General features: G+C 35.8%; 1 protein-coding gene across 14 annotated transcripts in view; it reads left to right on the forward strand.

The window, feature by feature from the left end:
- Nucleotides 1–16628, forward strand: part of HDAC9 (histone deacetylase 9) — a 462804-nt gene that overhangs the window by 398603 nt on the left and 47573 nt on the right. For 13 of the 14 annotated variants that reach the window (XM_027684600.1, XM_027684601.1, XM_027684607.1 and 10 more), the window contains one exon: nucleotides 5102–5220. In XM_027684600.1, coding sequence (XP_027540401.1) covers nucleotides 5102–5220 — 119 coding nt within the window. Of the gene's footprint in view, nucleotides 1–5101; nucleotides 5221–16628 lie in introns of those variants that run through there. The other variant, XR_003534444.1, reaches the window with a different exon arrangement.

Consider the following 16628-nt stretch of genomic DNA (forward strand, 5'->3'; position numbering starts at 1 on the left):
GGAAGCCATCCCTTGGCTTCTCTGCAGACAGCAGCATACCCAAATGGAACATATTAATTCTTTGGGGAAATCTCTTTAGTGGGACAAAAAGAAATCTTTTCAGCTTTCCAGACACATTGTCTGTTCCCAGTACCTTCAGACTGAAAGAAGAATCTATGCTACCTTCGGCTGGAGGACACAGTTTCATTGTAACTGCAAGGTTTACCATGGATAAATAATTTCTGTGATGCAGCTCCTCAAGCTTTCAGGTTTTGACATGTTTATTAATGAAAATGATTTAGAAAAGAAAGAAGGAGTCAACCAGGCAAGATACCCCTGTAACTCTGCTGTCATCATTAAGTGAATATGCTGTATAAAATATTTATGCTTCTATATGATTCAATATCACAGAAAATAAATATCTCTTTTAGGTGTTTTATTTTTTTTTGGAGAAGAGAGTGGAGGAGAGTGTGAGTCATAGTGGATGAATAAAATTAATTTCTCTTCTGACAAAAGCTGCTCATTTTGTCAGAGAAGTATTCTAGTATTAACTTTGGTTTCCTGATAATCTCTGCAGCCTGATTGGCTTCCAACAGGAAGTGATGGGCTTCCAGTCCCCAGGCTGTACCTGTCTGGTGGGCTATGGCCAGAAGCCAAATCATATTTCTTACTCCTGCTGTGTGTAAGATAATAACTGTTCCTACCTGGGTCTGAGTGCAGGCTGCCGGTGCACTTTGCAAAGGATTTCTGGTGAGCAGAGTTTTGACCCTTCGCACCGTTAACAAGTCCTGGCAGCTGCGGCCTGACTTCTGAGCATAGGGTTGGTCTGAGGAATCTGGGAAGTTTAACATGAATTAGTGTGTGACCAATGCTAGTTGTATGATTTAGAAAAAAAAAAAAACTATTTTCTCTGGATTCAGAGGGTTGGATTCTTAGGCAACTGAGAAGGAAAGTGCCATGTTTATTGGAGCTCCTTTGGAGGTAGTTGGTGGATGATGTCTCTTTCTTACACCTTCCTGTGCCCTCCAGAGTGTAGATGGGATAGAAAAGGTTCAAGATACAAGGTCTTATGATTCTCTGCTCCCAAGTGATAGTGAAGGATCAGGAGCTGTCCCTGCTCATCTAACTGTCCTGAGGTGGGAGAAGATGGTTTATGAGAGAGAAGTGATCTTCATGTTGCTTTGTGTAGGCTTTTTTTACAACAGCTGGCCTCAAAACACTTTTTATCCCTGCCTACAGCAGGGAGGATGGACAGGGTGATCTTTAAAGGTCCCTTCCAACCCAAACTATTCTAAGGTTCTATGATTCTGTGATTTTTCTAAAGACAGATACTCAAGGATAATGAAGGTGCTGAAGCCTGAGAGGTGGCAAATGACAAAAGTTTTCATTTATGTCCTGGTGAAATTAAGCCTATATTTAAAACAGTGTATATATGTCATTCCTTATAGAACTTCATTAGACAGGAAAGTATCTGTCAATTTTGTGAAGGAATTTACATGTCTGTTTTGTGCCACAAAGGAGTTACTGCCAAGGCAAGGCAAAAGTTGGAAATACCCTACCTACATAAACACCAAACTGAAATGCTGTGATGTTTTCCAGACATTAAGCTGTTCTTTTCTGAGCAGAGATTTCTTGGCATTTGTTCAAAAGAGGAACCTAAATGTCTGTATGTTAATGTAGAAGACCAGATTAAAGATTTAGGAACCAAAGGTCTATATGGTCTTCTCTGCAATTGAGACACTTGTGGCTGTCATCCTTTTGAAAGTAGTAGTCTTGGCTGATGTAATAAGGACTGTGGACTCCCTGAGATGTTTAAGAGAAGAATCAAGCTTGCTATCCTAGTAAACACATTATGTTTTCCTTAATATCTTTCCAAAAGAAAGGTTCTTAGAGTTTCTGTTCAGTATTAAATTAAGAACAGTAAGATGGATGAGATCTGACATTCTAATTCCCTCAGTATTGTGGAGGATGAAAAATAAATGAAGAACAGAGAGCATATAGGTTATCTCTTCTAGTACATTATATGCAGAGTAGCAGCAGCAAAGTTCTGACTTAGTTTGTGAGACAATATTATAACAAAAGTAGGATGCCATTCTTCTGGTGAAATGTAACAGACACTGTGTACATTTTTAAAAGAAAAAATTATTTCTTTCAGAAAAACCCTCTTAGCTGTTACTTTGGTCATGTGAATTCAGGTAATACTGAAAGCAGCAAGAGAACAGTGAATTCTAAATGCTACCTCCAGTTATTAGCCTTATAGCCTTCTCCTTTCTTTAGCTGAGATTCCTATATATCATTTCTGTAGAGATTTATGAATCTGCTACTATTTCCTGTTCAGTACTCTTAAAGATGTGTTAATAGCTATTCCTGGTGCTTTGTGTTGAAAGACCTTGCTTTCAGTATTTAATAATTTTCCTAATGCTACTCAGTATGGCTGGCAGCTTTAATGTTAGACATATTTATTTGACAAAAATTTTGAATAGACTGTGTCTAAACAATTTTTGTTGCTTCTATGAATGAGATTAAGGGTCAAATGCATTGTTTTGCCCAAGTTATTAAAAAATGTGCTGACATCTTTACGCATTTGAGCAAGGTCTTGAAATGTGGTAGAAGTGTGGTAGATTTTCCCAATGTTCCAAATTATAGGACTCTCAAAAATGTGTTTTAGCCTGGTTAGGTTTGTTACTGCTCAGCAACTTGAGTTTCCACAGCTTCTGTCTGCACTGAACACACTCCATCCTCTGACTCCTGAACATAGTCTATGCTGTACTCAGTGCTGCTGCCACTTTGTTTGACATAAAGAAATAAAAAACAGAGCCTTACTTAAATTTAAGGAAATGTGAATGGAGAGGAGGAGGGTAAAAGCTCAAGTGGCTGCAGATAGGGAGGGTTCTTCATAGAATCCCTCCTTCTTTCAGTGTATAAGATATATGGTGCTATGGGGACAGATGAAGATTACGTATCAGCCACAGTCCTCATCAGTAATCAGGATCCATGCCACATGTGTTGCAGACGTGGGGAAGTTTGGAAAGTATGTGTTGCTTCAGACAATGAACATATAATTAGAGTATCAGAAGGTATGTACATAAGATAAGATGTGGTTGCATAGGAGATCTTTATTCCTGATATTGTTCCCTAACTTTGTGGAGATTATCCTGCAAAACTGTTCAGTCACTGTAGTGTCTAATGCAAGTATTCGTATGTGTACTTCATGTGTTATATAGTTATACATCATGCAAAAAGAGGAAAAAAATCTAGAGGAGAAGTAATTGACCTCCTGCCTCAAGGCCATGTCAGCTTGAACTGTAGCAAGCTTGATGGATATTTGTTTTACCTTTTATAAAAAAATAAAAGAAATTTTCTTAAACATATTATTTACATTATTAACTATTCTTACTATTAAAAGCTTCTTCCAGTGTCTGAATTACAGCTTTTCTGCTGGAACTGCTTCAGGTCTTATCCACAGTGTAACTACAGTACAGGTTATTTATTTCCTCTTGCAACAACCACTTACAGTTTGTCGACTTGTTTATTCTCATTTTATGCAAATCAAATAATTATGATTCTATTATTTATCCACTTAGGTTATGTTTTTTGATTTTTTTTTCTTTCCTTTTGATCTCTCCAGTTGGTCTAGGTCCTTCTTGAAGTCCAATGCTCAGTATTGGAATCCATATTTCAGCAGAGGCCTATTAATGACATATTTAAAAAAAGGAATATTAAAAAAATTATTTCACTATGCCTGCAGATATTTATGGTGCAATTTCAGCAAAATCACCAAAAAAATTGAGACTGCCTCTGTTCTTTTTTCCTAATGTAAAACTATATTCAGTGAAATGCTGTATGCCCTGACAAAGACTTTTTGCTTAGCCTGAATTTTCTTTTTTTTTGACTAACAAGTAAAGGGAACATTTTCCTAATAATAAAATTACCTTTGAGGGAAACAAAACAAAGTTTATAAAACACAGATCAAAAACTAAACTAAAGAAAAACCCAGAGAATTGTTAAAATATATTTAATGTGATTTTTATTTTTTTTTGCCACAGAAAACCTAAACCTTTCAACAAAAATATGATCTCTTTGGCCTAACTTGATTATAAAGTAAATTATTAAACATTGAACTCAAGCAAATGGCATTACACATGCATAAAATTAATCTTCATATTCTGTCTGGTGTAGACCAACTGGGATTTCCTTGAGTTAATTTATTTGTAATAGAACATTCATTCCTGTATTTGCCTTTTAATGTTAGCGATATCCCTCAATTTAGCACAGCCACTACAGGCTCAGTGTTTGTCAAACTAGTGTAAAGGCTGTCCTTACACCTTCCCTTTGGAGTCAACCTGAAAGAAGGCATGTGAAAGTGCAGAATGCAAGTGTTTATCTTCTCCTTCAATACATCTTTCATGCTTTGAGATTAGAGGAGGGCAAAACCAAAGCGATAAAATATCCCCACATAATTTTGTCAAGGAAGGGGTTAAGAAAGTGGAATCTTTGTGACTGTGAGGAGCTGAATTATCTTCCTGACACCAGCAGGGGTTGCTGTCACTAGTTTGTGGTTGTCACATTCCTGTTATGCTTGACCTTGGAAAGGCTTGACAACATAGTCTGGATTTGATTAAGGGAATTTCATGTTTTTCCTTTGCTAGAGTCACCCCCCACCTCGACAAACATTTAAAAATGTTAAGAAGTAAAAAAAAAGTTTGGAAAGCAAACATTTTCCCAAAAGAAATTTATAGTTCAAATTTACACCAAGTTCGCACTAACTGGAGCAGTCCGGGTTTCCACTCAGGCTTTGAGAGCTCTCTGTAAGCCATTAGTCACTTCCCTGGAAGAGGCAGCTTTTTATAGGCAGCAGGATAAAACAGACACAGATGTGTAAGTAATATTAGAGGCTTTCACATGTACCTGCATTTTTTTTCCTCAGTCTTAGGAAAAAAAAAAGTAAGTATAGAAAAAAATTAATTGAACCCTTGGACTTGGTTTTGAACAGTTACTATGGAGATTGGTTTAATTAAATAAAATATGTTGTGCTGTGTTTTTTTTGTGATTGTGACAATTTACATAATGAAGATAGAAGTTCTTTTGATTTTAATGTGTTGGGGGTTTTTTCACTCTACAGGACTGTGATTATGCCAGCTGCCAACGAGTTTGATCCAGAGATTGTCCTGGTGTCAGCAGGATTCGATGCTGTGGAAGGCCACGACCCTCCTCTGGGCGGGTACAAAGTCACAGCTAAATGTAGGTATCATCATAGGCACATGTTTCTGAGTTGGTATTTTTTTAGTTATCATAAGTCCAGTTTACATCCATGTCTCTGTTTTGTGAAATGACAGCTGTGTCACTAAGGGCAGGAACTGTCCATCAGTTAATATCCAGAGATGCCCATGGAGCTGCAGAGTTCATCCAGCTCACGGGACAGGGTGGAAATGAACATGTTAGCATTTCTGGCTCACTCCTTTCTGTTCCTCTTTTCACTTTTGTCTTGACTTTTTAAAGTATTACTTTTCTGGCATTCAAATAACATTTTAGAGGTTTCATGCTTTCAATAGGCCCCATTTTCTAAAGGCTGGAGTAAGTTATTTCTCTTTAAATATATATTGAAGATTTTAGACTTTGGAAGCATAAATCTGATCTCATATTGCTCTTTAGTTATTGTAATCTTTTCAACTTCATGGCATTAATCCTGAATTACATCAGTGTTTACGAGGGCCAAGGTTTTCTAAAAGACTACTCTGTTGGGTCTCAATATTTGGATGTCCATTTCAGTCTTCCAAAATGTGTGTTTGTGGCAGAGATTTAATCCTTTCTGAAAGACAGGTCTGTCTGACATGTCTTATATGTAGGACTCCAAAATCACTAGCTCTTACAGGATATTGTGGACAAACTGATTCTGAACCTGGGCTGTTAAGCAAGGCTGGGTGATCTTGTAACTCTCTGTGCAGTAATGTGCACTGTAACATCGCTGTGTTTCAATTGCTTTCCATGGAACAACACAAAATGGTTTCCTAATGCAATACTGTGAATATTTTTTTTCAGTATATCTACTTTTATTCAGTGCATCTCAAGAGGTACCATAATACCATGTCAACATCAAATATGGATCTCTGCTGCTAATGGCAAATGCCTTGGAAAAAGTCTGGAGAAGTTAATGAAACCTAATAGCGTTTAAAACACTGCACAAATGGTGTCCAGTTCAGAGGATTTCAGAGGACCTCTGCCTGTTGTTACAGATCAGTAGACTAATGTTGTTGTTTACCTCAGGAGGTGCAGGGAAGAGATGCATATTTTTATTTTCATTCTCACTGAATGCTCAACAGGTTCCCCTGAATACCAAGGACAAAAGGATTGATGGGGAACTAGAGTGACTCTCCATAGTGGTGTGCTGTGGAAGGGGAGAATGTAGAGAGCAGTGCAAGGGTCTACCCAAGACACACAGGTGCTAATGCACAAGTGGGTTGGAAAGGGAATATCCCTGTGGTTGCAAGTAAGACCTATTGAGTTTTAGCACAGCTTTTCAGTTCAATGCAGTGGTTGCACTAGAGAGGAAAGAAATATAGCAGGCTGTATGTATGTTTGATATAATTTCCCTGTGTATTATGACTTTTAGTGAAACATTGTGCATGACAAGGTAAGAGATTTACTCACTGTTTTTTAGCATGTGTGGTGCCTGGTCAGAGACATCATTCTATGAGCTTATAAGGTAGGGAGATGAGCTTTCAACTGGTACAAAACGGATATTTTGTTGAGTATCATTGTGATAACTATCTGTATTTAGCAGAAATATTCCTGAGAAAGAATTCTGCATGTCCCTTAAGGATGCATGATGCTCCAGTAAGATGCTTTGGCATATGTAATATTCTGGCATAGCATCTTCAAGAACTTTACTAGAAATTGCAGCAGAGAAAAACTGTTTGACATTGGAATTAGTGTTAATTCTCATTCATGAGTTAATTAATTAACTCTTCATAACCTTTTTTAAAAATTGAAATCATAATATATTTTTTAATATTAGAAGGTGCACATCTGCTGCTGCACATGTGTCTGTAAGCAAAAAAAGTGATTTACAGTAGGTGGCTCTTGTTTAAATTAAGGGAAAAGCCAAGATAGACCCAGATAATGATCACGCACCTGAGGGATGAATAAACCCTTTTGTACGGAGCCAGAGGAATTTATTATTTCCCCAAAACAAAATTCTCCACATTCCACCATACCATTTTGGAACATAACATACTGTATGTGGTATGCAGAAAAATGAGCAGTCTATTAAAAAAATAAGGTCCAAAGAGAACTTTCATAATAAAGACTAAAAATAGATATTCATGCAAAGTTTTAATATAATTGGTTTGTAATAATTAAAAATTATGCACCAAACAAGTAAATGCAAGGTAAAACTTAACCTGTAAATATTGTTTCTTTATAAATCCTTAGCCCTTTATGTACACTTAATACATTGAATTTTCTGATTTCTGTGACTTAATACAAACTTTACACTTATAAATTAGGGAGATATTGTCATCAAAGGAGAGAATATGGGCCCTTGGCTACTAACATTGCTGTTAAAGAGAGTTAGGAAGCCACTGGATGCTTGAAAATGAATTATTTATATCTTTCCTTCAGAGTACAATCAAAGAGAAAAAACTAAAATTAAAATGTATTAACCAATCAGCCTTCCCAAGCAAAAACCATAGGATGAAGATAACAGACTGAACTAATTACAGCCTTGGAGTAAACATATAGCAGGTGATTACAGAAAAAAAGTTCTACTAAATCTGCACAGTTTGAGTTATAAATTATAATCTGCATGAACCCAGAATTTTAATTTTTTTCTATATTGACGTACAGTCTTACTTACTGAGAAGTTGCAACTTCTGATTGGTAAACAAACATGTCAGCAACAAAATAATCATATATATTTTTGCAGCTGATTTGAAATCCATGGGTCTGATGTGAATGTCAAGATTTCTGACAGTGAGGTGACCCTCAGCTCCTCTAGAAGGCCGTAGGGTGGAATCTGGCCAGCTGAGATCAGTGATGATTGCAGAGCTTGGAGATATCTCACTTGCCTAATTTATCTCCAGTCACATTTAGTAGTGAACTAACTAACGGGGTTTTTTCCATTGGAAAAAAAGGAGATAGTGTTTAAAGAAGATTGGAAGGGAATTTTGAGTCTTTCCTGTCTTGCTGTACTTTTCAGATAACTTGCCCTAAGTAAATCTATTTCTCCAACTGCCTTTGCAATTTGTACTAAAAATTGTAGTGGCAGTAAAAAATAGGACAAATATTGGTAGAAGAAATAAAGGGAATAAAGGAATTTTATATTAAGAATAGTAAGGAGGTACCTAAACAGTATGAATCTACTTTTTCCTGTTATCCTGATGATCCTTAGATGGATCATCAGAAGATAAAGACGATATATTTTGTGCTTTATTTTACAGTTAATTTTTATATCATCTGCTAAAATGTATGGTATTATCACAGTATTTGAATTTTACATAGTGGACGAGTCCAAAGAAAAGCTGCCAGATCTGGTCATAAATTTGCAAGTTGTTAGATCTTGTAAGAGCACTGTTTTTAAATTTAGCTCTGCTGAATGATCTCCATGTAACGTTATCCTACTTTGTTTTATAGAACAGCCCTTAGAATAATGCTTGCATTAAAGTCACCGAGATCACTTTACTGTTCGAGTAAATATTCTAGATAATTGTTCATTAAATGATGACCATTCCATAAAAAGAATAAAGTAAATAGGAAAATGTCAAGCCTGAATGAAGATTTTTTTCAAGGTACTTAACTTCCTGAAGCACTTTATTTGTTAAGGTCTATGATGATTTACTGGAGTTTTCTTGTTGTTTTATTCTCCTATTCCAAAGATGCTATTTGACACCAGAGTGCAAAATAAAATCAGCAATTAGCAGTAGGAAAGGATACCACTGTGGGCATTTAAAGGGTAAATGATATTTTGTCTCTTTGGATACTTGTCTTCTGTTATGCCAAATTTGTAATGAAAAGTTGCTCCAGTGTCTAGAATATAACTGACTCTATCTAAGCTGATTTGCAACTTTTAATGTTTTTATTTGAGAAAATAACTCCCTTAACGTATAAAAAGCTGCATTATGGTGTAATACACTTTGTTCAAATGGGACCAATGAAAAAAGTGCTAAAGTTATGAGCAGTTTCCCTCCTCAGGGAGTCCAGGTTATTTCCAAAGAATATGTCAGCATAAGTGGTAGAAATTAATGTGCAAAGAAGGCTGCTTTTTTACATATAGCCAACAGGTCTTCCATTAAGGAATCTCTTCTTGTGGCTGAAATTGATACTTCTCAGAATACAAATAAGAGTAACCAGGTTGAACTTGGATGCCTGTCCTGTTGGTCTCTGCTTTGCCCTTCACATTTCAGTTCCAATTTCCCACGGGGAGTAATGATTTTTGATAACAAGATCTCTCAGTGTAACATAAAATGCTATAAAAAGATAAAACACCTAGCATCTGGGAATAAGCAAATTCAGAAGTAATGTGCACAGTTTTAATAAGGAGATGACTGACTGCCGAAATAAATGATCTAGCATGGTGTATTAGCCATCACTGGAAGGCTTTAAATGAAACTTCTAAATGTATGGCATCCTTACAATTAGGTATGCCATAGCACACTCAGACCTTAGAGACTTCATGCAAAAATCAATTAATGAAATTTCTCTTCAATGACCAGTCTTTTCTTGAGTCTTCACAACTATCCTGCCATGTGTTGGAATTCTTTTCAGTTTCCCACTGTGTGTCATGTATAGCATATGTGTTAGACACAGACCAAAGGATAATGCTAGAACTGCATATTGCTGAATTCAAATGCAGAACTGCTTAGGGTCTAAGCCTGGTACTTCAGATAAGTTTCAGAATGAAAGTTAGCCATGTGCCAGCTTTGCTATTTCTAAAATATTCTGTGACTATTCTGAGTATTTCAAGTACTAAAAGTGATACATATATTTGTTGAGTTGTTTGGTTTTTTTTCCTGGAACTACTTACTTTCTAAAGAAGTCCCCAGATAATATTGTAACTCTCTACTGGACAGGATCTTGGACTGACTGTGAGTTGTTTAGGGTAGAGTGATTGTAATGCCTTTTGGTAGGGACTGCGCTTTCTTGCAACTGTCTGAAAGACTTCCCTGACACTTGACTCCAAAAGAGAGTCCTAACTGGGACTAATGGGGCTAAAGTAATAGGTATATGTTAAAGGAAGGGAGGCAGAAGGAGTCCTTGCAAATTGACAGCTGACTAAAAAGAATGATACTTTTGGCTTTGTAGCTGTTTTAATACTGTCCAAGTTTCTAAAAATAGCACTGCAAGCTGTTATGATGCCATGTCTAATCTCTTCACAAGCAAGAAAGTCTTTTTTACTCAACTATCAGCACAAGAAGCTGTGATCTTGGTAAGTCTGGCACTGATGGCCTAAGAGTCTAGTTTCAGCAGCTACTTTGAGCAGCTCATTGCCACACAAAAGGGTGGTTGCACGCTGCTTCCCCTTCTGAGTTGTCCGTTACTTACCTAGGAATGGCTCTGGTTCTGTCAGATCTCTCTGTAAACACATTCAGCATTAACTCATCAACCCATCAGAAAATGTAGTCAAAAAAGTGGAGAGATTTCTGTTGGGCTATGAAGCTGAATCAGATTATGGAGGGACCGGTGTGTGCCGGGCAGTAGAGAAAGGAAGAGATTGTGTAGGATACCTTTTGGTAGCAGAAAACTGTTAAATTACCTCAATTGCCACAGATTGCTTCTTGTCTGAATTCTTTTGAGTTCAGAGATTTGATTTTTTTTTAACATAATTTGGTTATCTTTGTGGTACTTGAGGTGATAAGATGGTTATCTGGCAGGATAGATCTTGAGTTTTTGACTCAGAGCTAAAAGCATTGGAGATGGCTTGGAGAAATATCATTGATACAGTTTTTCAAAGGGGAGTCTTCTCATTTGTGTCAGAAATGTTCTTTTTATTCTTTTTGTTTCTTGGAAACTATATGGTACCCAGTGACTGGCAGCAAGAAAATGCAGCGTCAAGAATTTGCTTCCAGTTGTTCACTTTGGAAAGGAAAATTTGGGTTTTCTCTAGAGTGATTTCTTGAATACTAATTAAATGGTAGCTTGGTACAATACAAAAGGCATCAAAATAGATGACAAATTCATTGGTGACCAACACTCAGACATGATTATTTTCATAGGATTTATTGGGAGAAGGAAAACAGTTTGGTTTCTTTTTCCTCCTAGCCCACAGCAGTCATTGCCATATCATGTCCTATAGTTTGGACATGGCCATTGGATTGCCCAGCCTCACAAGTTAGATTATGCTAACTGTATTTACTCCTGCATTTGTACTCCTTAAATTTACTCTCACGGTGCAGATATTGGTGAATTATTTGCCAGTAACCCCAGCATCTGGTACATTATTTTTGTGTACACTACATTTACATTATGAATATGAAATGCAGAAAATTTCAGAAATCATATTTTGTGAAGAAGAGCAATCTCCCGTGGACATTGAGCAGAGATTGGAATTCACTGTATAAAATTAGTGTCCTCTTAAGGACATAGCATAGTAAAAGACAAAGGCAAAGGTGAAGATAGAGGAGGAAAGTCCTTTTTTTTTCCCTTTAAAGAAGGGATTAGTACTTGGAGAAATTCAGACAAGTTCTAAGGTTTAGTTGAGGAATCTGCTTTCACATACTGTCAAGTAAGCTTGTGTCAATGGCCTGGACTATGGATTTGAACCAAGAGTAGACAGATAGTGAACAATTCACCTCATTTACTGAAGCTAGGAAAATCCTCATCTTCAGGCTTCAGGGCACTCATGTCCAACGGAATATGTATTTAAAACACATCTGAAGGATTCAGAAATCTTAGCAGTGATTTTGTTGTTGCCCAATGTTTTCAATGATTGTCTGGCTAACTGGTGTATCTTCGAGAAAGGGTCTGCCTGAACAGAAAGTGAGTGCAATTGGAAATATTAATAAATAAGCACTGATTTGACCTGCTTTTTTACTTTCACTTGGTCTCTCTTTCTGCAAATGAGCCAGGAGAGATTTCCATTTTCCACTCCCACTCCTGCCTCACAAAGAGAAGATCTGTCTGCTGGCTAGTTAACTAATTTGTACAAGTGAAAAACCACCTGTATACTGTGTTCAGATATACAGTGCCGATCCATCTGCAGAATGCATCACGTGCCTGTTCCTTGATTTAGGGCAATTGCTGGGAACAGAGCAGAGGATAGATCACAATGGGAAAAAAAAGAGGATCTACAGAACCATTAAGAATTATTTTCCCTTTTTGGTCATCATCCCTCATCTCTTCACCTACCTCCTGTTATGTTTTCTTTCATGCTACAGTAGTGACATTGGCTAATGACAAAAACTGATGTGAAGGATGCAAAAAAGGTAAAATTGGTGGCATCTTCTCTCAGTTTTGAAGTTAAACTTATGAAATCTTTTTCCTTGTTAAAACCAAAACACTGTCATTTAGTAGAAGAAAGGAAAGGGCAAAGTATTTTTTTGCATAGGCAGTATTAATCTTGTCAGATTTCAATTTAAATACAGCAAATTAAATATAAGTTTTTTGGGCCATTTTGAAACTAATGGAGCTTGACACAGTGTTCAGCAACTTGCATGTGCCTTCCACAGGATTGGATCCTGAGAGAAAATTGTTGAAAGTCATCTCCAAATGTGGATTTCTCCATGACAATGTGTCTGATCTTTTATAGCATCGTTGCATTGGGAATTAGGCTTGTCTTTGGGAATTTGTAAAGTCTTTAGTAGAAGAGCATGACTGATGTCTTAGAATTTAACTATTCTCTGTAATAAATAGAAATGTGCCACAAGTATTTACTTGGTTGCGCCATGGGAAAATTTTTAACGTATTGTTCACAGCTTCAAAATGCTATAAAAGAAGGCATGTAATTTGAAGACCGGACTATCCTTTGTGATTTCTAACCAATAGATTGATTAATATCTTTCAAAAGAGACAGGAGCCAAAATGTTTACATCTCATTAGGCAGAGAAGAAGGGATCACAGACAATTTTGGTAATGAGCTTGGATGGTTCATTTGTTTGGGCTTCACATCCCTACTAGTTAAGGCAGACTGTAACTTTAAGACATTATCTCTTGCCTGTGGAAATAAACAGACAGTTATGCTTTTTATGGTGGGTAGTTCTCAAACCAACAGGGGATTAGAAGATATTAGCTGGAGTTTGTGGTTCCCTGCTGAACTGTCATGGGCTCCATGGATTCCTGTCCTGAATATTTCACAGAGCAAACACCTCTTATCTGAGGTGATATTCTCACACTGGCCTCTTGGCCATGGACTTCAAAAGCTGATCACAGGGAGGGCTAGAGAGGCAATAACCCTTAATATAACAGTGTCTCCTGATAGAGATAGACAAGGTAAAGGTAAGGAGTCTCTGAAGTTTGCTTTTGTGTGTTTAGCCCCATGGGGTGATAAGGGGCCATCTGTTTTTTCAGTCTGCAAACTCATCTTTTTCACACTACCCCAGTATCAAGTACACTTTCGGTCTGACTGGTATCAGCACAAGCAATTCTTCTCTAATCTGAAGAGACTTTCTTGGTATTTTTAGCTTTGATCCCAGTAATTGTCTTAGTTGCTGTTGTGTTTGTTTTTTTTTTAACCCAAGCAAACATATAAAATAAAATTTAAAACATTAAGTTCAAGGTACTACTGTCTAAAAGAAAATAAATTATTAAAATAGGTCTTATAACAGGTATGTTAATTACTTGCGAGCAAAGGGAAATTTTTGTGCTTACCTATGTGATTAAACTCAAACCACCAATTCACAGTAGTAGTTTCAAGAAGTCGCATATTATGCATCACCACACAAGGATGCTTGCATCTTAATTAGTTGTTCAAACAGAATGTCAGTACTACCAATTTCTAGAAGTTAAAAAACCACTGCGTTAGATGTCAAAAATATTGTGAGAGCTATTAATTGCTACTCAAATTTATTTTTGGAGTTCCCAGGACACCATTCCTTCATATTTAAGCTTTTCCCTGCAGCCATTTTTCTATCAACCAAACACTCAGATTCCATTACAGTCTCCTGATTATAATAGGTTTAATGCAAACGCTGAATACAATGAAATCTGCAATAAAATGGTGCATATTGCCAACACTGGCACATTAAAAAAAAAAAAATTATTACCTTTGTTTGTTGTTTTGGGGGGTGGTGATGGTGACTGTATTTAAGGAAATTGTTCTTGCTTATACCAACTAATTGCCATAAAATTTCTGGAAATGCAAGAATGTCAGTCCTAATCCCACAAGCTTTTACTCACTTTGAGCAGTCCTATTGATTGAGAGCACTCCACCAACCTGATTAAGATTTACTGAAATAAGTAACGTTTATAGGACAGATTTTGCATTGTAAATATTAATATGGTACAAAAACATGCTAAAAACTCTTCAAAAGCATATTCACATGAGAAATATTCACTGAAGTTTTGTAGAATTAATTTGAAAAGGAATAGGAGCAGTTCTACTGTAAAATAAATCCATCTGAAATGAATTTAGTAGTAATTTATTTACTTCAGATTCCTTCTTTTCTCCTCATCATCAATTATGATTCATATACACTAAAATGGACCAAGGGACAGATCTTGGAAGTTCTTGTTTTTTGGAAGAAGAAACTAAAATTAGCTAAGAATTCAGAACAACAAAATATCGCTAGTTAATAAAAAAATCACTTCATGGTTTCTGTTTATGATGGTAAATTAATTAAATATTTGTTTCCTTTGTTTCAAAGTCTTATCCCTTTTTCTTAAATTCCTCTCGTTAAAAAAAAAAAAAGGTTCTCTCTTTTGGCTTCTGGCATTGCATCCATTCAGAGGCAGTTTGCTAGTGCTAGCTGGTTTCTAAATATTTTTTGCTTACTTAAAATGGATGAGCATTCTCCAAAAGCAAAATAAAATAAAGCTGTTCCATTTAATAATTCTTCAATACAATGAAGGGGTTTTAAATGTGCTGGCTTTCAAAATTATTTTCCTAATATGATAAATTAACATCAGATATGAATTCAGTGATTTAGTTGTAGGAAATATGATCACTCACATGTATTTCCATATAATTTAGGTTTCCATTTATGACTGCAGTTTAGGCATATGGTGTATGTTCTTCTGCTTCATCTTCTTATTAAGCAAAGTTGAAGGTTTGCAAAAAATGAATTGTTTTGCATAGAATTTTATGCTGTCAAAAGAAATTATCAATTTAAAATTAGATATATATAAATGTCAATAAAAATTGATATATCTGCAAATTTGTCGTACTTTGAAATTTTTCGTACAGTATATTTCTTTTTAAATTAAAGACAAACAGAATTGTTATTTATTCCTGTTAAAAATTTAAAGTTCTCCAAAACAATGGAAAAAATTACCTGAATATCTTTTTTTTTTTTTTAGAGAAGAGGTATTGACTAGTAACAAATCAAATCCAATTGTTATTATTTGTATCTATTTTATTTCTATTAAAAAAGGCAGTATCTGTAGTCTCAGGAATTCTTTATTTTCACCTTTATAGAAGCATATTTTTATGGTTCCTACAGGAAAAGATATGCAGTAAAATTGTTTTTGAATACGACTGCTCTGTGTACTAACAAATTTACCAGGAATTTCAGGAAATTTTGTCAGTTTTGAAATAGTTGCATAATTATGTCCAGTGTTTCAAAGCATGTTATCACAGAAGTAAAAGTGGTAAAGTGGAACCTAGTATTGTTGAAACTTCAGAAGCCAACATGAACAGGTTAATTTTTCATTCACTCAAATATTTGAGTAAGCAACCTCCTTAAACCTGCATCAAGCCCTGGGAAAAACACTAACGAAAATCCATTTATCAAGTGATAAAATGTAATTTCAAAACTTGTGATTTAATTAACAAATATGCTACATCAAAGGAATTAGTTATCAAACAATTGTGGTATTTATATGACCTTGTAAACAAACATTTATTTTTCTAGTGGTGTTAACTGCATCAACTATAGCTTTTTAGAATACGTATGAGGACAGGGCATATGCTCTGAACTATGTAATTTTTTTCTTTTGACCCTTTTTGGGTGCATATATTCCCACACACAGTGCACACCTCTAGGAATTTCCCAGCATGGCGTTTGAGGAAAAACATCACGGTCACAAAAGTTGAAGATCTTTAAGGGATGTGGAAAAAAGTAGTTCTGAAATGTTTTTATCCACATAGAGTTTCAGTGCTTCCTATTCAGGGTTTTTTTTTCAAATCACATTACAAATTTGACAATTATCTAAATGGACCTTTTTTTTATAATGTCTTATGTTACTGATAGAGTAAAGAAGATTGCTTTAAGAAACACTTAAGAGGGTCTGTGCAGTTTTAATAGCTTGAGTGAAACAAAACACCAAACAGGATGTCTTTGTCCCCTTTGAACTTGAGGCATCACATTGACATGAAGCTACTGAATTCTGATTAGTTATGTGATGCTGAACTGCCAGTGGCACTTAACGAAGATAAGTTTTTATGTAGTGCTTTCAAAAAATAATTGGAAATTGAATCTGATCAAATTTAGTACTCTGTTACAGTCATAATAAAGTTGGGAAATCAAGAAAAAAGAAAGGAAAAGAAAGGAAAGAAAAAA

Source organism: Neopelma chrysocephalum, unplaced genomic scaffold (assembly GCF_003984885.1).
Source record: "Neopelma chrysocephalum unplaced genomic scaffold, ASM398488v2 Primary Assembly neopelma1_67, whole genome shotgun sequence".
Classification (NCBI taxonomy): domain Eukaryota; kingdom Metazoa; phylum Chordata; class Aves; order Passeriformes; family Pipridae; genus Neopelma; species Neopelma chrysocephalum.